The sequence below is a fragment of the Orcinus orca genome, chromosome 5 (genome assembly GCF_937001465.1).
Source record: "Orcinus orca chromosome 5, mOrcOrc1.1, whole genome shotgun sequence".
NCBI lineage: Eukaryota > Metazoa > Chordata > Mammalia > Artiodactyla > Delphinidae > Orcinus > Orcinus orca.
The window spans coordinates 80257025-80281428 of NC_064563.1; the positions used below are offsets into that span (position 1 = coordinate 80257025).

Below are 24404 nucleotides of genomic sequence, written 5' to 3' on the forward strand. Positions count from 1 at the left end.
CCTTTACCCCCTTAATCAATAGAGGTAGCTCAAGAGTTTGCATGAACTGATAATAAGTTTTTTTTTTTTTTTTTTTTAAGGATAATAAGTTTTAAATAATAGTTTCTGCAACTTGTGTTCCCTCCCTGTGATACAGGATACCCAGACCCTGAGGTCGTCTGGTTCAAAGATGACCAGTCAATCAGGGAGTCCCGCCACTTCCAGATAGACTATGATGAGGATGGGAACTGCTCTTTAATCATTAGTGATGTTTGCGGGGATGATGATGCCAAGTACACTTGCAAGGCTGTCAACAGTCTTGGAGAAGCCACCTGCACAGCAGAGCTCATTGTGGAAACCATGGAGGAAGGAGAAGGAGAAGGAGAAGGGGAAGAAGAAGAGGAGGAAGAATGAAACAAAGCCAGAGAGAAGCAGTTTCTAAGTCATATTACAAAGACTATCTCTCTAAAGCTCAAAAAACCCAAGACAGTAGAAGCACCTAGTGTGATAGATTACTTAGTTAGGTCATATGGGGGTTGATTCTTCAGCAATAGTGGTTGATACCCAGCAGCGTTACTGAGGGGCATTAATTTAAATTAGCTGGCACCTTAAGATTCTAGTACAGCTAGATTTCATTTTGGGAAATCACCAGTAACTTGCCTGACCAACCAATTTTAGAGAAAAAGTAACATAAGGAAGCTTTATCTGGGCAAAGTCATATAAATTCTCCAACTGAAAGCACTCATGAAAAAAACAAGGTCACAGCCCTGCCCAGAGGGTCCCTGGAGATGGGGGTCTCTCCCAGCTCCTACTCCAGAGAACCGGGTCTCCTCCAGTCCTGTAGCACTTCATTCTGCAGGCAGTTGAGCCATTTTAACTTACGAGGCACAATATTTCCAAAGTATACTATAGACATTTGAACTTTTCATTTCCATCCCCTGTTCTACCTGCCAGTTTTTCTGGATCTGGACTTGCCATGAGTTTAAGCATTAGGGACATTACACTTCTTAGATTCTGAAGACACGTCTCCTGCTCATGGATGACTGGCTTCCCTAGGAAAAACAGAATCTCCTTTCTTCCAAAATCAGTAGGAAATCTAAACTTATCCCCTCTTCGAAGATTTCTACAGGAAACTATGGAAAAAAAATGGAAAAAAAATCCTTGTTAATGTGTTTTTCTGAAACCAGGATTCATACCTGCGCTGTTTTAGAATATCAGCTCTGCATGTGTGGTAAAGATTTTTGTGTTTGAATGTATGAAAAAACAGTTTGCTGAAAAGTTAGTCTTAATTATTTATTGGCCACTATGAAATAGATTTCAGCTATAGAACTCCACATACTTTGGAATCTCATTCAGGATAGTCTGAGTTTAATATACCTTCCTTTTTAAACGTGCTCCAGAGAACTCTACTTACCTTATGGATTCCACGAGACTTTTCTTCTTGAATGTGCATCAATCATGCCTTGCCCCCCGACCTTGACATATATTCTTAACCTGATAAATGCACTCAGACTTGCATCTTTAGGAATTTTTAACTTTCTTTCACTACATTGGCACTTAAATTTTTCTTTATAAAACTTTTTGAAGGGCATAAACAAAGACCATAAACTGATATGCCTAATACATTTCCTCTGTGTGTGTGTAACATTCCAAATACTTTTTTCTTTTCCACTGTTTGTAAAGTGCAGCAGTTTAATATTTCAAGGGACTTTTTGCGAGTTCCTTAAGAACTAATTTTAAATTACTTCAGTGCAATCCTACACAGTATCAACATTAGAATTTTGATGTTACTTAGTCTTATGTTATCTTCCATTCTATTTTTATCTGCTTCTTGCTGCTAGTTTCAAATTGCCAGTATTTTTCTTTTTGCTTTTTAAGCAGTTACAACATTTTTCATATAGCCACAGTATTGCCACAGTTTATTATAATAAAGTGTTTTAAAATTTGATTTAGAGCATTCAAAGCTTTTCTTCATCACTTTTGATTGTGTTTAGACTATAATCTTTGTGTGCATGTATGCTGTATATGTGCGCGCATGCGTGGTGTGTATGTTTGTTTACAGGTTTTTTGATGCCTTCTTGAAGTTGTGTTAATGTTCTCCCAGTTTATTATGCCATCAGAATGGTAAATGAGAACACTACAACTGTAGTTAGCTCACAATTTTTAAATAAAGGCTACCACAGTGCATGCTCTTTGTTCAGTCTTTGCAGCCTTCTTTTCCCTTCCATGCCACCAGTTGTAGACGACCCAAACAGATGTCAGAAACTAAAAACAAATGCTCTGCTGCATAAATGGCTTACATGCTGGGAGAGACTTCCCTGGTGGTCCAGTGGTTAAGAATCCACGCTTCCACTGCAGGGGGCATGGGTTCGATACCTGGTCAGGGAACTAAGATTCCACATGCCTCGCAGAGCAGCCAAAAAACAAACAAACAAAAAGGCTTACTTGGTTGTGCTTTACTAAGGAACAGAATGACTTGGGCGCTTCTAGTTTATACTAGGTAGCCTAATTTGCACATTTACTTCAAAATTTCTCTCGAGCATCATTTTGGTTCAATTACATTCTAGTATCTACAGTACGCTCATAATGCTAAAATCTGACATTTTTAGTAGGTCACAAAATCATCATCGTCATTAATATTTACCAAGGCTTGGTCTGCATTTGTAACTTTGGTGCAATTTGTTACTAGCAGCCGAGTGCTATCTTTCCATGTCTTGATAGTGAAGCATTTGTTCTCAGGAAACCATCACTCCTGCTTCACAGGAAGTCTGTTTTCAGATATCAGATGGTGGGCCCCCCCCCCCAGGCCTCGAGTATTCAAACAATACTGTAGATATTCTAGAAAGAATCAAGACATACTATTAAATGTTAGACTAGATGATTCTATGATTCCACAGTATAGTCTGGAAAGAATCCATTGTCCAGATAATATTTAAATTGTTTCACTTTTTTAAGGCAACCACAATCCACAAATGCTCCTAGTGAGGAAATTATTATTTTTAAAGAAAAGGACTTTTTATTCCTCGCTAGTGAAAAATGTACCTTATATTCTGAAAGAAAACAAATAATTTCCTTCCATTCCATTCTCTTCCCAAACATATAAAAAACAATCCACTGATTATTCCTTACATCGCAGAGCTTCATATTAAATGAATTTCTATGTATAACTAAAAAGACATGCTGACTCTTGTCAGCTCTAACTTAAAGTCTCTTTTTATCAAGATGTTTGAGTTCTACACATGTTAATAAAATCTGTGCTTTTAATACATCTGTGCTATTGAGTGTCAATGAGCTAAAGAATAACTGAATTCTAAAGAAACTCAACTCTCCACTTTTCAAGAAAACACGGGTAATACTACTTTCTTTAACCCTTGGGAATGCCTCTGTATTTCGAAAAGGAAGCTAATGTCTGTGACAGTCATTACTGAGGCTCTTTGCCCCCTGGCACATGATTAGGACCACATTCCTGACTCCCTGTGTGAGATGGGAGATGGGGCTGTGTGACTAATTCCAGTCAGCGAGGTTGAAGCAGAAGTGATGTTCATCCCCTCTGGTCCAGAGAATTTAAGTACTGGTGCAAGACTCTCCATAGTGACTGGCAACATGTCAGATGGTGGCTACTTTATCCACCTAGGTCCCAAGCCAATCCCAAATGAGTACATAACACAAGCAAGAAATAAATCTTTGTTCTTATAAATCCCCAAGATTTTAGCATTCTTTGTGGCTGTAACATAGCCTAGACTATCCTGTTATAAGGTCATCACTGTATTCTAGATCTATTCTGACCAATATGGTAGCCATGACTCACCAGTGACTATTTAAATTTAAATTAATGAAAATAAATACAATTTAAAATTCAGTTCCTCAGCTGCACTAGCCACATTAAGTGCTCAATAATCACATGTGACTAGTGGCTGGCTATCTTATTGGACAGCACAGATTAAAACGTTCTATAAAGTTCTATTAGCACTGTTTTAGATGGACTAGGAGGAAAAGAGAAACTCCAAATTTTACCTTAACTATGCATATCACTTTTCAAATTGTGAAATTAAAACATAAAAGTTTACATGAAATCATTCTGGAAAGTATGGTCTATAGTTTCATCAATCATATTGGATAACACAAACTCAATACTTACGTTATTGTGTTTGATTATTTACGTTCATATATTTTTTCACTTTTTAAGACATTTAAAAAGTACCAGTTCTGTGCTTCTCACCACAAAATCGAAATAGAGACCTGCAATTCACAAGCAATTACCAGATTACTTGTGATATGAAGCAACCAGTTAGGCAAAAAATCTCTGGTGTTTTTGGAACTTGTAGCTACTTGAGACAGGGGAGCATCCAACAGGGACAACTGAGATAGCAGAGAAAGAGACAGCACCCCTGGGGCAAGATTTCCCCGACAGTGAACCAAAAGGAAGGAGGAGGGGCCATCCTGATAGCTACAGTCATTTTAACCTTAGTGGCTTTGATCATAACTCCCTTCCCAATGGAACTGGAAATACCCAGGAGATCTACAGCACTTAGAGACAACAGTCAGTTTCTAACTGCTGGTTGTTTGAAATTTTAGCTCACAGGCCTTGCCAGTGTTCCAAATGCTTGTACATTGCAAGGAGGGCTTCATGTCAGAGATCACAGCCCCAGTAGTGACCACACAGAAGTACATGATAACTCTTCACAAGACATCATTATTTGACTCTCTGGGACTAGATTTCTTCCAGCTGGAGATAACTAAGGAAGAAGAAGGTTACAAATTAACCTAAAAGTCAATTCATTATTATTAGCTTCTTTTGGGCAGACATCAGTAGCTTCCAACAGTTAAGAGACAGGTTAAGCTATAGGGCTTCTCCACAGTCTTGCTCCAGATGGTATGTTACAATGACCAATAGCCTCTGGTCAGATTCAACAGACATTTATTAGCAAGCAGTCATACAGCCTATTCTGTAAGCTCCATGAAGTCCCAGATCTGTCTCTCCAGAAAGCATCTCACCTGTTCACTGAAAGCAAGCACTGCAGGATATGAGGGGTAGGATCTAGCTGACCTGGGAAATCAGCCAAGTGGAATCAGTTCCAGCTCTGCTTCTCACTGGAGTTGTGTAGCTTGTGTTTCAGTTTCCTCACCTATAAAATTAGAGAAATTATATTTCCTTCTTCATAGATCATTATAAAAATTATAAGAGCTCATGCACAGTACCTGATCCTTACGGTCAGCTCTATCCTTCTAGCACTCGGAGATGCTAAGATGTGTCAGGAACATCCTCTACCCGCAAGGAACTGATAATACTTCTGTAGAAACAAAACAAATATGTGGAAAAGTTATACACTAATGAAAGATGGAAAGAATTACTGAAATTCCACCCACCTCCGGAAAAACATCTTTGTAACTGAAAGTGCACATACAGCTGTATGAAACACAATTGCTCTGAGTTTAGGAAATGCTACAACTGCCTTCTTGGTCTCTGGAAAAGTTTTAACTTCCAGTCTCTAAATACTCTCTTCTTCATAGTCAAAAGAGAAAAGCTCATCTGACCTTATGAGTCTTATTTTCCAATCAAGAGGAAATTCCTCAAAGTTGGCTTGACTTTAAACACACACTTAACCTTTAATCCCCAAAAGTTCTCTAATTTTTAATTTATATTTACAAAAGCTAATTCACATTGACTTGTTTCTGGCAGTATATTAACCACAGAACAAATAGGGCTCTGCTAGGCAGTCCCAGGAAAAGACTAGGTAGACACCTTTTTTAAGTTGTCTAGAAAGCTCAAAATGCTCCTATTTTCTGGAGAATCAAGAGATTAAGGGTTTAGAAAATGGGAAGCTACCACAGTCGAGAGAAGACCAAACATGAACTCCAGAAGACAAGCAGTAACCGTTCTCTTCAGAACCCCATTAAACCGAGAGTGAAGGAATACTTTTTATTAAAGCTATAAACCCCTCAAAGACAAATATGGGAGAAGAAAGATGAAAAATACCAGAATTTTGGAAGGTGGAAAGCAAACAGATGAGCAGGTAACTTACTTAGAGCACAGAAGCTGAAACCTGACTTCCTGCAGAGAAGAAGGCCAACAGGAAGGCAAGTCAGTTTTACTCTGAAGAAGCCTAAAAGGTTAGAGACTGAGGGAACCATGTACCTATGAAGGGGAGCCTCAAAAGGAATGTAAGGCATCAACTCACTGATGCATTGAGGTCAATGCAGGTCAAAAGTCCAACCAGGAAATCAATGCAGAAGTAGGATGGGATACATAGGAGCTAGGACAGACAAGGGTCCAGAGTCCAGGAAGTCAGTCTGAACACATCAATAGTACCCACGTTCAAAGTACAGAAAAGAGCCTGATTCTGGAAAGGCATCTGCTTGCTCAAGGAGTTTTTAAACACAGATAAAGGCATTTAAAGTTAAATTGGTTGTCCAAGAAGCCAAATCATTTAGACTTTTAATAATGCACCCTGTTAATGAGGGAGATCAGCTCGGTGCTTTGTGTCCACCTAGAGGAGTGGGATAGGGAGGGTGGGAGGGAGACACAACAGGGAGGAGATATGGGGATGTATGTATATGTATAGCTGATTCACTTTGTTATACAGCAGAAACACACCATTGTAAAGCAATTATACTCCAATAAAGATGTTAAAAAAATAAAATAGAAATAAAATGCACCCTGTTAATGAATGTCTTATATTTATTTATTTAATGTAGAAGCTCAGTTAACTAATTTCCATTTAATCCAACTTGCCCAACCTAACCACAATTTTCATTCTTTCTGTAAAATAAATGAACTGGAGCCCACACACTTCTGTTCTACTAACTGATGGCCACTAAGTAGTATTATTTACCAACAGTCAATTGGATTTGTTCTTAAACTTCTTTATGCCAGTTGTACAACTGTAATTACATAATTTAATTATTATATAAATCAATAAAAATGGGGCGCTAAAGGGTAGAGAAGCTGTTTCTATGGAAACTAAATTGAGGCTAGTGGTCATACGTGGCAGATTGGACGCCTGAATTTATCTCCTGCCTCCCAAAACCTCACTAAAATGAAAGTAAAGGCACAAAAGGCATTAAACCCACAGGGCAAAGAATAAGAGAGGTGATACATTAGACTTGAGTTGTTGACAAAATTTTGGGATAAACTAATTGGTAAGTAATTTCGTTTCAACTTTTTCCACACTGCAAGCATCTTCAGGGGAGAAACCGTCAAAAAGCAAGCTGAGTCCTACCACAGAACAAGGCAAAAAACAGGAATTAGATTGACTGTCCCCCCTCCATCTCCTCCCTTAGCCCACAGGCCCTCTGACAGTCTCTCCTTGAACGCTTGCAGGAAAAGGGGTCTTTTAAAGTTAGACCAGAGGGAAAAAATAAATAAATAAAGTTAGACTAGAGAAGCTGTAGACTGGTGGACAACAGGCACAACTGAGAGTGAGAAGTAGCAACTCAGAAAACACAGGGATCGGGCAACAATCCCAACAAAGAGAACATCAATGTGTTCTCTGTATCTTTGATGTTGGTTGGGTTTTTGTTGTTCTTGTTGTTGTTGTTTTATATTCCACATATAAGAGAGGTCACACAGTATTTGGCTTTCTCTGTCTGACTTATTTCACTTAGCATAACGCCCTCGAGGTCCATCCATGTCACAAATGGCAAGATTTCATTCTTTTTTATAGAGATTTTATAAATATATATATATAAACATCTTTATCCATTATCTGTTGATGGACACTAAGGTTGTTTCCGTATCGTGGCTATTGTAAATTATGCTGCAATGAACATGGGGGTGCATATATCTTTTCTAGTTAGTGTTTTCATTTTCTTCAGATAATGCCCAGAAATGGAATTGCTGGATCATATAGTTATATGATCATATAGTTATATTTTTAATTTTTTGAGGAAACTCAATACTTTTTTCCATAGTGGCTGCACCAATTTACATTTCCACCAACAGTGCCCGAGGGTTCCCTTTTCTCCACGTCCTTGCCAACAATTGTTCTTTCTTGTCTTTTTGATAAAGTCATTCTAACAGGCAGGAGGTGATGCTTCATTGTGGTTTTGATTTTCATTTCCCTGATGATTAACGATGCTGAGCATCTTTTCAGGTACCTGTTGGTCATCTTATGTCTTCTTTAGAAAAAAAAATGTCTATTCAGATCTTCTGTCCATTTTTTATTATTATTATTATTTTTTTTGCGGTACGCGGGCCTCTCACTGTTGTGGCCTCTCCCGTTGCGGAGCACAGGCTCCGGACGCGCAGGCTCAGCGGCCATGGCTCACGGGCCTAGCTGCTCCGCAGCATGTGGGATCTTCCCAGACCAGGGCACGAACCCGTGTCCCCTGCATTGGCAGGCGGACTCTCAACCACTGTGCCACCAGGGAAGCCCCCATTTTTTAATTGGATTGTTCTTTTGCTATAGAGTTGTATGAGTTCTTTATATATTTTGGATATTAATTCCTTATCAGATATATGATTTGCAAATATTTTCTCCCATTCAGTAGGTTGCCTTTTTATTTTGTTGATGGTTTCCTTTGCTGTAACAGAAGATTTTTAGTATGATATAGTCCCATTTGTTTATTTTTGCTTTTGTTGCTTTACTTTTGGTGTCATTATGTGTGATAATGTCATCACTCTGACAGCTTACATATTCTTGTGATTTAAATTTTTCTTAGTTTTGATTTCTAATATGGATAATATAAAATAGTTATAAACCACATAAATAAAAGTTCTTTAGGGGCCTCAATAATCTTGAAGAGTTTGAAAACCACTATTCTAGGCGATGATTTAATCCTAAATATAGCTAGGCAGTGCACTTTACTCTGAAAATCCCAGGCAGCACCCAAAATGTAACCCATACTACTGTTGTCTCCTCTTCCTTTTGAGTTTCCCACCAAAAAATTCAACTCACACAAAAATATAAAAGAATTTACTGATTTTGTAAGGTAGGTAAGGTAAATAAGGGAATTCATATTGATCAGCATTTCATTTGAAAAATCCTCCCAGACCTGTCTCTTCTCCTAGGTTTCTCTCCTCTTCTCTTTATCTTTCACTCTCTTCCCTCCCCACTTTGCAGGGCAATTTAAGTACATCCAACATGGGGGGAGAAAAAACCAACATGTCACTGCTATCTACCCTCATTAGAAGACATAAAGGGATTCGTTTTTGATAAACTTAAAGAAAAAAATTTACTCACAAAACCACTCATTGGGGAAAGAAAAGCAGAATACATATAAACAGAAAGAACATTAAAAAAAAAAAACCTAGGGCTTCCCTGGTGGCACAGTGGTTGAGAGTCCACCTGCCGATGCAGGGGACACGGGTTCGTGCCCAGGTCCGGGAAGATCCCACATGCCGTGGAGCGGTTGGGCCCGTAAGCCATGGCCGCTGAGCCTGCACGTCCGGAGCCTGTGCTCTGCAATGGGAGAGGCCACAACAGTGAGAGGCCCGCGTACCGCAAAAACAAACAAAACAAAAAACCTAATGCCCTTACTCAGCCAAAGACAAACACTAATAATATATTGGTATATCCCCTTATAGATTTTTTCTCTCTATAGACAGATATACCTAACTGTTATAAAAATAAGATCTTAGTACACACCATGTATAGTCCACTTTTCTACTTAATATATTCTAAACAATTTCCATATCAAATGCATCTCTGCATTATTTCCCCAACTTTTTATTTAAAATTTTTTCAAACTTGGAGAAAGATTGATAGAACAGTTCGATAAACACTCTTAAACCCTTCAGTAGAATACTGTTGGGAGATGATCCACTCCATATTGTTCGGAGATGATCCACTCTGAACATCTCACTTTTCTGGACAATTCAGGTCTTCTGATCAAAAGCATTTACAATCAATTCCAGTATCTGTATAAGGAGCTGAAGGGGATCAAAATGTACCACCCCCAAATATGCCACTTTGGCATAAGGACTATTTTGAGCTGAAGGCAAGTGAGAAACAGCAGATACGGAAAAAGCTCTCTATCCTCCCCCTATCTGCCTAAAAGCAGGGCATAAATTTCCCTTTGTGAATGTGTCCCCATCCTCTCTCATATATCAGGAAGAGCACAATAACACTTAATCACCAGACACGAGTTGACTCTAAACTCGTCTCAGCCCAGAGATGGCAGCTATATAACAAACTTTACTAAAAACAACCCTTATCTTCCATTAATTTTCCCCACAAGCTTACCTTCCCACAATTTACTGCCCATAAAAACCTAAACCCACGTTCCTTTGTCTTGTCACTTCTCCACAAATTTATTGCTCTTTGTTAAAATGGTATGTAACCCTCTGGGTCTGACCACCTCTTTGGGGTTTTCACTTCATTTCTGTGAGCCCCCCCACATGTATATCAAGTAAGCCTTTTTCTCCTGTTAATCTTTTATCAGTTCAATTCGCAGGGTCCCAGACACTGAACCTAAGAGGGTAGAGGATAAAGGGTTTTTTTTTTTTTCCTCCCCTATAGAGACATTCCAGTAGGGTAAGGATTAGATATGTTTCTCTTCCCAGAGATGTTCAGAATAGTAAAGATAAAGACCTCTCCTTCCCATCTTGGAGAAGACTGGCTTACATTCTAGAACAAAGACAAGGTTTCTCTCTCTTTGGAGGGCAGGAGAGACAGGTCACCAGCAGCCATATATAAGATCAGAGTTTCCTAATATTTGTATAAGGAGCTGAAGGGGATCAGAATGTACCACCCCCAATATGCCATTACAGGGTTCCTCTCCTGTAATGCACCCCACTGCATATGCAGGTACCATCTGGCCCTCACTATGTTGCCCTGTGTGGATGGGGCTTGGTAACCAACATAAGATGTTGCTCTGGCTGCTGCTTTTGCCATAAATGATAAACTGGTTTTGTTTTGTGGCTCAGAGGGCTCATTATTTGTGTGCGTGTGTGTGTGTGTGTGTGTGTGTGTGTGTGTGTGTATGTAACAGTATAATATATATATAAATAACATGTATATTTTATTTTATATATATAAACATACACATACATACATACATCCTCTTCCTGCCCCTCTATCGGGACCCAGACTAACCCCCACACACATACCTTAAGCCACAAAGTGCACCCTGAGATCAAGCTCTGCCCTGCTCCTCTTCCTGTGAAACCCCACACTCCATCCACCTGGACCAGGCCCCAGACCATGTGTGTCCCCCATGGTATTCAAAAGAAGAGAACATTTCCTCATTGAGGGACCTGGGTGAAGAGGCCAGCTTCCTCAGCACAGGGTACTGGAACTTGGGCTGGGTCACAAAGAGAGAACAATGCCTTGAGGCTGTCCTTTGGGAGGAAGACCCCAAGAATTGGCAGTAATGGTCTCCAGGGACAAAAATCTGGAGCCCCTTGCTGCGGCTGGGCCCTGAAAGAAAAATATACATGAAAATACGAGAGTGTGTGGGGTGGGGGCCAGGCCACCTTGTCAGCTTGCAGGCAGAGTAGACATTTCTGACCTGTTATAGTTTTTGTCTTAACAATCACATCATTTTCCACATTTGCCCTTTGCTCACAATTTCTCTCACACTTGTGCTCTCTGTTACATACATACACACACACACACACACACACTTTATTTTTGCTGAATCATTTGAAATTAAGTTTCTGCAAAATCATTTTTAATGTCTGAATGTTATACTATTTTAAACCTCTATCATAATTTAACCAGTCTGTACTGCTGGACATTTAGATTATTTACAACAGTTTGATACTGTAAATAGCACTGTGATGAGCATTTATAACTAACTAAATCTTTTTTCACACCCTAAATTTCTTAAGATAAACAGACTCACAGACAGAACAGACTTGTTGTTGCCAAGGGGAAGGGGAGTGGGGGAGGGAAAGACTGGGAGTTTGGGATTAGCAAATGCAAACTATTATATATAGGATGGATAAACAACAAAGTCCTCTACATGGGAATAGAATCTAAAAAAGAGTGGAGATACACACACACACACACACACACACACATATATATAACAAATTTACTTTGCTGTACAGCAGAAACTAACACAATGTTGTAAATCAACTATATTCCAATAAAAATTTTTTTAAAAAATCAAGTTCCTACTGTATAGTACAGGGAACTGTATTCAATATTCTATGATAAACCATAGTGGAAAAGAATATGAAAAAGAATATATATAACTGAATCACTTTGCTGTACAGCAGAAATTAACACAACACTATAAATCAACTATACTTCAATAAAATTAAAAAAAAAAAAAAGTTGAGCTAAATCCCTTAAGATAAATTCCAAGAAGTGTACTTATTGGGTCAAAGGACATTCATGGTTTGAAGGTTTTGCTATGTATTGTCAAGCTGCCTTCCAGACAGTGTTATCAGTCTGTACATTCAGTAGCAAAGTTTAAGAATACCCATGTCCTTATATCCCTGCTAACAGTATTATTTTTATCTTTGACATTCTGAAGAAGAAAAAGAAAGGGGGCGTCTATCTCATCATTTTAATCATCATTTGTTCATAAATGTTATTTATCTTCATTGGTGTGTTTATTAACCATTTATAAGGAGACCTATGGCCTGAAGCTGATCATAGAAAGTCATCAAGTACTAAGGCAGCTATCTCACAGTCTCTCATAGAGCGTCTCCTCTCTCCACATCTGCTCAGGTGTCAGCTCAAATTCTCAAAAGAATAATGTGATATAACCTTTTCATATTAGTCATATCACTGGCCATTCTATGGGCTAACTGGAAGTTTAGAGTGGAATTTAGAGTTTGAATCCTATCACTCACCCCTCCTTTTCTGCAGGGTTTTGTATGATAATGAAACTATAACAATTCAGGAAGGTGGGGAATGACCTCAGCACCATCTCCCATCTGGCCATTAACAGAGAGCCCTCCACATGAAAAGATACTCAACATCATTAACTATTAGAGAAATGCAAATCAAAACTACAATGAGATACCACTTCATACCAGTCAGAATGGCCATGATTAAAAAGTCTACAAATAACAAATGCTGGAGAGGGTGTGGAGAAAAGGGAACCCTCCTACACTGTTGGTGGGAATGTAAGTTGGTACAGCCACTATGGAAAACAGTGTGGAGGTTCCTCAGATAACTAAAAATAGAATTACCATAGGATCCAGCAATTCCACTCCTGGGCATATACCTGGACAAAACTATAATTCAAAAAGATACATGTACCCCTATGTTCATAGCAGCACTATTCACAATAGCCAAAACATGGAAACAACCTAAATGTCTATGGACAGATGAATGGATAAAGAAGATGTGGTACATATATACAATGGAATACTACTCAGCCATAAAAAGAACGGAATAATGCCATTTGCAGCAACGTGGATGCAACTAGAGATTATCATACTAAGTGAAGTAAGTCAGAAAGAGAAAAATACCACATGGTATCACTTATATGTGGAATCTAAAATATGGCACAAAGGAACCTACCTACAAAACAGAAACAGACTCACAGACACAGAGAACAGACTTGTGGTTGCCAAGGGGGAAGGGGGTGGGGGAAGGACTGGGAGTTTAGGATTAGCAGATGTAAACCATTATATATAGGATGGATAAACAACAAGGGCCTACTGTATAGCACAGGGAACTATATTAAATATCCTGTGATAAACCAAATTGGAAAAGAATATAAAAAAAGAGTGTCTATATGTGTATAACTGAGTCATTTTGCTGTACAGCAGACTGGCACAACATTGTAAATCAACTACACTTCAATAAAAAAATAATAAAAGAAAAAGAGAGAGCCCTATAAGGGTATGTTTTGGGGCACGTGACCAACCATGGAGATTGCTGACATCTGGACTTTCAGCTTCCTGAATTGAAGATAGCCTGGCCAGTAGCACAGGGCTGGTCAGAATTACACCCTACTCCCTATTCCCAATCACAGGCAGAGAAACTAGAAAAGAGAGAGAATGGTGCACTGCAGGGCAGAAGTAAGAGTCAGCCTGGCTGCCTTTCCTGACTGTGCAGAATCTCTCATCCCCCGGTTAAAACATGGCCCAAAGAATTTCACAGATCTTAATCATATTACTCTTTCCTCCTCCCTGTGGGGCCAGATATGTTTATTTCTGATATTTCCTGTGATGGGTGTCTTTCATTTTTGGCCACCCAGTATCTAAACACACTTCCTATTTGGAGGTAATTCCAATAAAGAAGCTCAAGTGTGGGCAAATAGCCCCTTTCCCATCTGCCTTGTCTCTAGAATTTGGGCATGTCAGCTTCCAACAATATGCTCCTACCTACAACCTTGACTCTGGAGTGAATAACACAGAGAAGTAAATGGCAGTTTAGAATCCTTCCAGAGGTGACAGAGGAAACAATAATGGCAGCATCCAATGCCCAATGGTGGCTGTGCCAATGACAGAAGTTGTTAGATACTAACCAGACTCTTCCTGTGTATTGATTTGGTCTCTAGTGTTAGATATCTAATTTCCCTTGGCTCCTGTCGATGTTCCAAACCTTATTCTTCAGCTTTTCCATCAATTTTGTGAGCTATCCAATGTCCTTTCAATACACTCCTCTCTAACTAACCAGTTTTGGTCTCCATTGTTCAGGAAGCTGGAAATCTGATTAGTACATAACCTCTTTTGTACAGAAGTTGCCTTTTTTTATGGAGATGAAAAGATGAGGAAGAGGGGTGCCTCCCTATCAATAACTCCTGGATCAGGTGCCCAGCTCAAGTCCAGAAGTATCCACTATCCTGAATGTGTGATAAACATTTCATTGCTTTGTTGTATAGTCTTACCATCTGTATATGTATTCCTATCTGTAGTCAAAGGGATGAAGATAATAGGGTACAAAACATGGCCACTATCTGTCACCAGGGTTTTGCCTCAGCAGCTTCTCTTTAAAAGAGGTGCCAGGGACTTCCCTGGTGGTCTAGTGGGTAAGACTCCGTGCTCCCAATGCAGGGGGCCTGGGTTCAATCCTTAGTTGGGGACCTAGATCCCGCATGCCGCAACTAAGACCCAGAGCAGCCAAAATAAATAAATAAATAAATATTTTTTTTTAAAAAAAAGAGGTGCCAGCGATGCTGTCCCCTTAACATCTTTTTTTTAAAAATATATTTATTTATTTATTTTTAGCTGCGTTGGGTCTTCGTTGCTGTGCCTGGGCTTTCTCTAGCTGTGGCGAGCAGTGGGTACTCTTCATTGGAGTGCACGGGCTTCTCATTGCAGTGGCTTCTTTGGTTGCGGAGCACGGGCTCTAGGCGTGCGGGCTCAGTAGTTGTGGCTCCCGGGCTTTAGAGCGCAGGCTCAGTAGTTGTGGTGCACGGGCTTAGTTGCTCCGCGGCATGTGGGATCTTCCCGGACCAGGGCTCGAACCCGTGTCCCCTGCATTGGCAGGCGGATTCTTAACCACTGCACCACCAGGGATGTCCCCCCTTAACATCTTTATTATACCCAGATTAACTACAATAGCTTCTTACATGATCATCCTGATGCAGTATTTCCTACTATCAGAACTCCTCTTTATTTTTTATTATATATCATTTATGTATATCAAGCATATAAAGTATATCTAACATATAAAGTATAAGCAAAAAGCACCCAAAACATAAATATACATCTTAATGAATTATCACTAAGGGAAAACCTATATAACCACCACCCAGGTGAAGAAATAAAGCATTTCCATTACTCCCAGAACTCCTCTCCCTGCCACTCTCCCAATCCTTGCTACTTGTCCCCTCTTGGTCATAAATTCCTCCCTCCCCACTATCCACCTATCTTACCTATCCTGGGTAAGTATCCACTATCCTGACTTTTGTGATGATAATTTCTTTGCTTTTCTTTAGTTTTACCACCTGTGTATGAATCCCTTAAACAATATAATTTTTCATTTAGCCTGATTTTTACCTTTAGATGATGAATCATACTGTATGTATTCTTCTGTGCCTTACTTCTTTCACTCAATATTGTTTAAGATTCCTCTGTTATAACTCAATAGAGCTGCAATTTGTTCACCTGCATCGCTGTAAAGTATCCCATCGTAAGATATACAATTTATTTATTTATTCTACTGTAGATAGATGTGTTCCATTCAGTGTGGGACTATAACGAAAAATACTGCTTTGAATATTCTGATATATGTACCCTAGGGAATCTTTAAGGCCATCAACCTGGCATTAGAAAAACAGTCAAGGGATATGTGTATCTTTGACTTTCCTAGATAATGCCAAACTGCTTTCCAAAGTGAATGTGCCAACTCGCCACTTGCAGTCCCCTCACCAACAGCTGGTGTTATCAAACAGTTTCATTTTACCCACTCCAGAGAATGGCTAATGGTATCACACTGTGCTTATAATTTTCATTTCCCTGATTAATAAGAGGTTGAACATATTTGCATATGTTTACTGGTCATTTATATTTTTTTTGCCCACGTTTTCAATGTAATTATCTCTTACAGATTTGAAGGAGTTTTCATACGTTGTGGAGACTAGTCGTTTATTAATTACATGTGTGGCAAATATCCTCTCCCACTCTGTACCTTGCTTTTTTTTTTTTTTGCTTGTTTTATGCTATCTTTTGATGAACAAAAATCCTTTACTTTAATATAGTCAAAGTAGCAACCTTTTCATTTACAGTTGGTACTTTTTATATCTTGTTTTAAAATTCTTTCCTTACCTTTGAGGTCATAAAGATATTCTCCTATACTAATTCTAAAAGCTTTAAATGTTGACTTTCACATTTTAAGTCTAGAAATGATTTTCGTGTATAGTGTGAGGTAGGAAATTTTTTTTTCCCATACGAATATCCACTTCTCCCAGAATCATTTACTGGAATGTTCATCTTTTCCCTACTGTATCTCTGTCATAAAGAAAGTGACTATATATGTGTGGGTCTGTTCCTGGACTCTCTATCCTGTTCTATCAGTCTATTTGCCATCCTTATGCTAATACTATACTGTCTTAATTGTAAAACTATAGTTTACAATAAATGTTGTTACCTTGTAGAGCAAGTTCTCCCAATATCCTGGTAATTTTTGGACCATTAAAATTTCCATATAAAATCTCAATCTGCTTCTCAAATTCCACAAAAAATCAAAACAAACAACAAAAACTAGTTGGTGAAATTTTGATTGCGATTGCATGCAATTTATAAATTAATTTGGGGAGAACTGTCATCTTTACTGTATTGAGTCTTCCAATCTATGAACTCAGTATCTCTCCACTTATTTAGGTCTTCCTTAACATCATCCAATAATGTTTTATAATTCTCTACGTAGAATTGGAACAGTAGCACAGAGGCCATACCTCTTAAATTATGCATACCTGTTTAAAATTGTTGTTCTCCTGGTGAACAGAACAGTTCATTATTATGAAAGATTTTACCTCTAGTAATGCTTTTTGGCTACTATCGATACAGACGTATTACTGTATTAGTTTTCAGTTACTGATGTAACAAATTACCACAAACTGAGTGGCTTAAAAAACAATACAAATTTATTATCTCACAGTTCTGTAGGTCAGCAGTCCAGTACAGGACTCACTGGGCTAAAATCAAGATGTTGGCACGGCTGCATTCCTTTCTGAAGGCCCTAGGGAAGAACCTACTTCCTTGTGTTTTCCAGATTCTGGAAGCCCCCTTCCTCCACCTTCAAAGCCAAAAACACTGCATCTCACTCTGACTTTCTTCTGTAGTCACACCGCCTTCTGGCTGACTGATTCTTCCTCCGCCTCCTTTTTATGATTACAGAGGACCCACCCAGATAATCCAAGATGATCCCCTCATCTCAGGGTCCCTGATTTAATCACACCTACAAAATCCCTTTTGTCAAGGAAGGCAACTTCTATGGTCTGAATGTTTATGAGCCCCTCAAAATTCATATGTTGAAATCAATGGGTTGTGCCCAAATAGAAAAAGCCCTAGAAAACTCACTGGATTAGTCTCAGCCCTAGCACTGGCATTAGCATTTACCTTCAGAGAAATCCTGGCTTTTGCTTTTACTAACTGATCACTGTTCTGGTTTCAATTTTCTATTCTTTACCATGCCCAACACAAGCCCTCACTCCACTTCTGATCCCCACTTTGGAGATACCCTTTACTTTCTTGCAAATTCAGCAATGGTTTAAAGAATGTTTATCATTTTTCAAGTCTTTGGGGTTTTCCCTCTCTCCCTCCCTCCCTTTCTTTTGGTAATGGAATGTGGTAGGCTGAATAACAGCCCCCAAATATGTCCATGCTCTAACCCCCAGACTGTTATTTATAAGGTAAAGGGAACTGGCAGATAAGATTAAGTCAAGGATTTTAAGATGGGGAGAGTATCCCTGACCATCAGGTTGGGCCCAATGTAATCGCAAAAGTTGTTGTAAGAGAGAAGCAGGAGAATCAAAATCAGAGAAGGTATTCCAACAACAGAATCAGAGATTGGAGAGACTGGAGAGATGTGACTGTAGCCAAGGAATGCCAGCAACTTCTAGGAGCTGGAAGAGGTAAAGAATGGATTCTCCCTTGGAGCTTCCAGAAAGAACCAGCCCTGCCAACACCTTGACTTTATCCCTGAAAGAATCATTTTGGACTTCTGATCCACAGAACTTTAAGAGGATAAATTCCATGATGTGTCAAGCCACTAACTTGTGATAACTTTTACAGCAGCAATAGGAAACTAATAAATGGGGTTGATTTTTCTTTTCGCATAATACTTTCAACCTATAACTATTTAAGAACCTGATTCATTACCATGTCTTAGTTCAAATTTAAATTCCTCAGTCCAGCAATCAAGTCCCAACTATTTATTTAGACTTATTTTTATCCCTTCACCCTTGTTAGCTTTCTGTAGACACAACATGGCTGTGTCCTCTTACATTTTTTACCTTTTATCTTCTCTCACTTTAATGACTTTCAACCTTTTCATAACACATCCCTATGATTATGTTCGAGACATGCCTTCGAGAAGCTTTTCCTGACTTCTCTCCTCACAACAATACTGCTTTGTAGTCCTCAGAAATAATGTTTATTTAGACCACTCTAACCTGCTTAACATTCCCAATTATTCTTTGAATGTAGCAATTCTCCCAATACTCGGCTTGGAGTAAGATACTTGGAGGCATATAATATGCATTCAGTATCTGTTGTTTTTATCTGCTGTATTAGTTTTCTGTTGCTGCAGTAACAAATTACCACAAACTGGGTGGCTTAAGACAAATTTGTTCTCTCACAATTCTCTAAGTCTGAGATCAAGGTATTGCAAGGCAAGTCTGTACTGCCTCTGGAGGCTCTAAAGGAGAATCCATTCTTTGCACCTTTCAGATTCTGGTGGCTGTCAACGTAGCTCGATTTGTGGTTCATACTCCAATCTCTGCCTCTGTGGTCACACTGCCTCCGTGGTCACACTGCCTCCTCCTCTTCCCGTGTGACTCTTTTTCTCTGTGTGTCTATTCTATAAGGATATGTGATTGCATTTAGGGCCCACTGGATAATCCAAGATTATCTTCTCATCTTAAGATCTTTAATTTAAATGTATTTTCCAAATACGGTAACATTCACAGATATTTGACATCAATGAGGGGGGGCATTTTTCAGCCTACCATACCTGCCCAACATCTATTCTCTTCTTCTGATAACAACTCCCTTATTACTTCTGGGGGAACTATATCTCCCAAATGCGGGGGATGTATAAACTCAATTTATATAGTTTGGGTGAAGCCTCCCTCCTCCTGCTATGTGTGTATGACAAAGACCTGGCCAGTCAGCATATTGTATCCCTTTTGGTTGCAATGATTGGCTCAGTGATGGGCATGTGACTCAAACTAAAGAGATTACTTTCCAGGGCTTTTATTGGAACAAATGGGATAGAGCTGTGGTTTGTTGTTGTTGTTCTGGGACTGCTAGATTAAGCAAAAGAAATATATTGACTCCCTTGCTGGGGAGAATAACGAGAAAACCCAAAAAATTGAAGGAAAAGCATCAAGTACCAGACCTCAGCGACTGGAATCAAGACCCAAAGCCCTCAAAACACAGAGTCTCTCGTGTTTGCTTGGTTTCTCCTCTCCCCACATGGAAGGGAAGATGACTGTCTGGAGCCAGGAGCGCAACCTCTTATTTTTAATAATCCTGACAAAAAGATGAACACTACACCCCAGCATCCTCATATCAATTTCACAGAAGAACTCTAATGAGCTCTGCTTGTGTCATGATAGTCCTAAGGCTTGAAATAATTACTTTTGCTAGAGAAATCATGCTTGATCCAGACAGAATCATGTTGCTGGCAATGTGTCAGGCAATGAAGGGGAAAAACACAAACAACTCAAACAAACCACTACTACAAGAAAATACCGCTATTCCTGTCTTATGAAACTTGTGGTCTATTGGGGAGAGAAGTCACATGAGTAAATATAAAATTACTGTGGCCTGTGTCATGAGAGGACGTACGTGGAGACAAGGTGAATTGTCTTGAGAAAGGTGAGTGACTTTGAGAGAGAGAAAGGTGACTCATTCCAGAAGTTTAGGGAAAGTGATGGCAAACTTAGATCAGAAGGAGGAAGATAGGGATGGAGATTCTAGGCAGAGAGAACAACAGGCTCAAAGCCCCTGTGGCAGAAAGGCTCATCACTCATTGGAAGAACTAAGATAAAGGTAGTATATCTAGGGAGAGCATGGTGTGACGTGAGACTGAAGAAGCAGGTAGGAGTTAAGACCACGCACATTATTGTGGGTCACATTAAATATTTTATACTTTACCATAATTGCCATTAAAAGCCATTTAAATGTCATAAGAGAGTGGGGGGAAGGTAGTAGACATGAACAAGTTTGTATTTGGAAAAGATCACTGTGACTATACTGGAGAGAACAGACTGGAGTCTAAGTGACTGTAAGAAGATACGTTGAGTTTTAAATTGATTTCCGACAGAGCTTTATGCATTCCTGCCTCCTACTTTCCCACTAAGCAGGTTATATTGGGAAAAATATCAGTTAAATGAATGAAAGAAGCTTTTAGATAGTGATTATCTGCTCTGCAAAATGACTCGCTTCTTTATTTCCTTTGCAAAAATTTTTCCCTCTGATCACAGTCTGCAACGTGAGTACACCAACTTGCACTTTAAAGAAGTCAGGAAAACCAGGCAACAGGATCTCTACACAATCGGTGGGGCTGTAAGGATGAGACACTGACAACCGTTTAGTTATTACCTCTCAATCTTTAGATATCTCATGGCTCTAAATACCATCACCGCCCTGATGGCTGTCAAATTTATACCTCTAGTCCACACTTCTTTCTGGAACCTCAGTGTCTATATCTGTCTACTCAACCTCTCCACTTGAATGTCTAATAGACGTCAAGCTCAGCAAGTAAAAGATAAAATCTCAGATTTCTGCTTTCAAAATAGCTTCTTCTACAACTCAATTATTCCAAGCTACTCATAATGTCTTTTACCTCACACTCCACAGCTAACATATCAACAAATCTTATCAGCGCTACTTCTAAAATATGTCCAGAATTCAATTCCGTTTTCATCACCTCAATTGCGACCACTCTAGCCCAAACCACTACTCGCTACGGCCTGGATTACTGAAACAACTTCCTAACTGATAACACTCTTCACCAACTAACACAGTTATTTTCACCTGGCTCCCTCTATAACGTCTGGGAGACCGAGGACTTGGTCTTTCACTTAGTGCCATGAACCCCAGTGCAATCTCGCAGACGCTCCATAAAATAAATACTTACTGGAAAGAATAAATAAGTATCGTATACCACCACATGTACAGTAATTAATTTAAAGAGAGATTTGGGCATGAGAAAATTGACGGTTAGGAGACTTCTAATACAAACCAAAAACCGCTAGAACAAAGCAGTGAATGGAAAGTGAGGTCAGCTGGTTGAAGCAGGTTCCCCAAGCTGTCCCGCTTTCCTTAAGCAGACATGTTTTCCATATAAGCCAACATCCCTCTACCTTGGAATACTGTGGGTGGAAAGCTTCTCGCTCCACTCGACACCTCACCCTTAGCCGGCAGCCTAATCGTCTCATCCTCGTCCTGCTTCGACGACGGGCTTCGGCGACGGGCGAGCCCACGCGGCTTCGGGCTGGAAGACGCATTTGGGCATCCTCCAGGCCCTCAAGAATGACACTGGATCCTAGGCCACACGGGCAACTTTAATCGGATAGTAAAAGGGACATACTTCTCGTTGACGTCCTCCACTGTACAAGTAACTTAAAATCAAAAGGCAGGGAATAAACCTTCAGAGACAGAATCTTCAACCCGGCTAGCAGTTAAGATAAAGGGCAATTCCCGCCGGCCTCTAGGGATGATGGGAAGCGAAATCAGCGTAAATTGCCCTGACCCAAAATGGCAGGTTACTCGAACCGCGTGTATAGGGGTGAAGATACGACCACTGCGAGAAGTCAAGATGAGAAGGGAAAATGAAAGCATCATTTTATTAATCCCACACAGAGGCGGAAATTATAGGAGAGAGAATAACCAGGGACGACGAAACAGCCAAACGGCAGAAACAACTGGCCTGTCGAATATGGCCAAACACAACATTGACCTAATCCAAGATGGCGCCGGAGGTTATTACCGGAAGCGCAAAAGCGGCGGTGATTACCCTGTTCCACGATGGCGGTGGCGACTGAGGCGAGCGGAGGGGCGGGAGGGCCGGGAGCGTCTTTGCCCTCCTCCAAGATGGCGGCAGCCGTGGGCGCTGTCCCTGGCTCCGCCCCGCGGCCTCGGCCCCGCCTCTCCCTTGTCCTTCCCACCACCCCGCTCGCAGTGGCCAGTCTGGGCGGAGGTGTTCGCGCGAGGAGAGCGTGCTCCCGGCGTTTGATATGGCGGCAGCCGCGGCGACTGCAGCGACGAAAGGGAATGGGGGCGGCGGGGCCCGGGCCGGGGCCGGCGAAGCCAGCGGCTCGCGAAAGAAAAAGGGCCCGGGGCCTCTGGCCACGGCGTACCTGGTCATCTACAATGTGGTGATGACCGCGGGGTGAGGCTGGGGCTCGGGAAGGCGGGGAGAGAGTCTGGCCGGGGAGGGGGCTCTGCGGCAGGAGGAGCGGCCCGGCTGGCCCGCCGCGCGCAGCGCAGCCCCGGTGGCGGGAGTCCGGTCCCCGGCACCTGGGCTCCGGGGGCAGTCGAGGCTGAATCCGCCTGGGTGCTTGCTGGGGGTCGAGCAAGTTCCCAGGTACCGAGCTGGAGTTCCAGTGCTCCAAGGGGGCTCGGGGGAGGCTGCCCAGGCGCTGGTCCGGAGGGCCTTGGGAGGACCTATGGGCTAGCCACACGTCCATGTCTGAGGGGCGTTGTGCCGGGCGATCCTGCAGCGCTGAGAGCCCAGGCGGCAAGTCGCGAATGGCGAGCTGTTCTCCCCAAAGGGAGTGGAGGGAGCTGTGTCTGCAGAGTTGACCATTTATTTCGGCGGCTGTTTTCAAAATCCAGGATGAACTTTAATGGGAAAGGTAGTGGAACAGCGTTCAAAGTTTTTGCCCAGTGAAATGAGCAGTCCTGTACTTTAGGTGAGTTTAGACTTTGTAGGATGGATTGAGGTGGGGAAGACACTAGAGATGGAAGGCAGAGTTACTGGGGAGAAGCGTAATAGACCCTGGAAACAGATTTTACCCCCTCTTGTTTCTCCTTTATTTCAGTCCATCCCCTGTTGCAGCGAGTTTTTAGTTGTAGTTATGACACTAACTGTGTGACCTTGGATAAATCATTTTATTTCTCTAGACATCCGTTTTTTCATCTGTAAAAACTAAAGAGTTTAGCTAGGTGATCTCCAAGATTCCTCTAATTCTCTGACCCCATGATTTTTGATGACAAGGATCAAAGGATCAGACTGTTATATATTTTTAAATTTTATAAATTTGTAAAAAAAAAATTCGTAACATTTTATTATGAAAATTTTCAAACATAGAAAAGTTGAAAGAACTGTATAATGAACATCCAGTTTTATTTATTTTTAAAATAGATAATACATTGGCCAGGTGCAAAATTGAAAATGTATACACGGGCATACAGTGAAAATCTTCCCTCTACCTTCCCTTCCACCCAGATTTCCTCCCTGGAAGGCAGATAATTTTGTTTATGTTTCAGATACTGATACAAGCAAATATGTGTACATAGGTATTTTAAAAATATGAATGCTAATGATTAGCATTTCAGCACCTTGCTTTACACACACACACACACACACACACACACACACACACACACACACATATCTTGAGAGGATCATAGGCTTTATGGCTAGTATTAGAAATAGCCAGTATTGAAACCTAGGCTCAGAGAAGTTGTGACTTGCTTGACTTGAGGTCACAGAACTTGTTAGTAGTAGTTCTGGGTTTAGAAGCCGTATTACAGATGCACGTTTTCTTTATCACATAAATGGTCACAGAATGATTTTAAAAGAATATTCATCAGTGCATATGTGTGTATTTATATATAAAAATTCTTGTCATCTTAGCAAGGGCTTTGATGAGAGCATTGTACTGAAGAGGGATTT

The 24404-nt window shown here is 40.4% G+C and overlaps 2 protein-coding genes and 1 long non-coding RNA gene across 13 annotated transcripts in view; 2 read left to right on the forward strand and 1 right to left on the reverse strand.

The window, feature by feature from the left end:
* Window positions 1-2166, forward strand: part of MYLK (myosin light chain kinase) — a 268669-nt gene extending 266503 nt beyond the window's left edge. For all 6 annotated transcript variants that reach the window (XM_049710437.1, XM_049710436.1, XM_049710438.1 and 3 more), the window contains one exon: window positions 137-2166. In XM_049710437.1, coding sequence (XP_049566394.1) covers window positions 137-393 — 257 coding nt within the window. In that variant the 3' untranslated portion in view covers window positions 394-2166. The remainder of the gene's footprint in view (window positions 1-136) is intronic.
* On the reverse strand, window positions 411-22618 carry LOC117196228 (uncharacterized). Of its 6 annotated transcripts, none has more exons than XR_007477626.1 (4): window positions 22521-22618; window positions 5179-5270; window positions 2624-5105; window positions 411-1112 (listed from the first exon to the last, which is right to left on the reverse strand). It is a non-coding gene; the product is annotated as an uncharacterized LOC117196228 (long non-coding RNA). The 6 variants fall into 6 exon arrangements; XR_007477625.1 differs by having other exon boundaries at window positions 22494-22571; XR_007477623.1 differs by lacking the exon at window positions 22521-22618 and adding an exon at window positions 5385-5608.
* Window positions 22619-22669: 51 nt separating this feature from the next.
* The window catches only part of HACD2 (3-hydroxyacyl-CoA dehydratase 2), a 92141-nt gene continuing 90406 nt past the window's right edge, over window positions 22670-24404 (forward strand). The window contains 1 exon segment of the mRNA XM_049710454.1: window positions 22670-22895. Coding sequence (XP_049566411.1) covers window positions 22741-22895 — 155 coding nt within the window. The 5' untranslated portion in view covers window positions 22670-22740.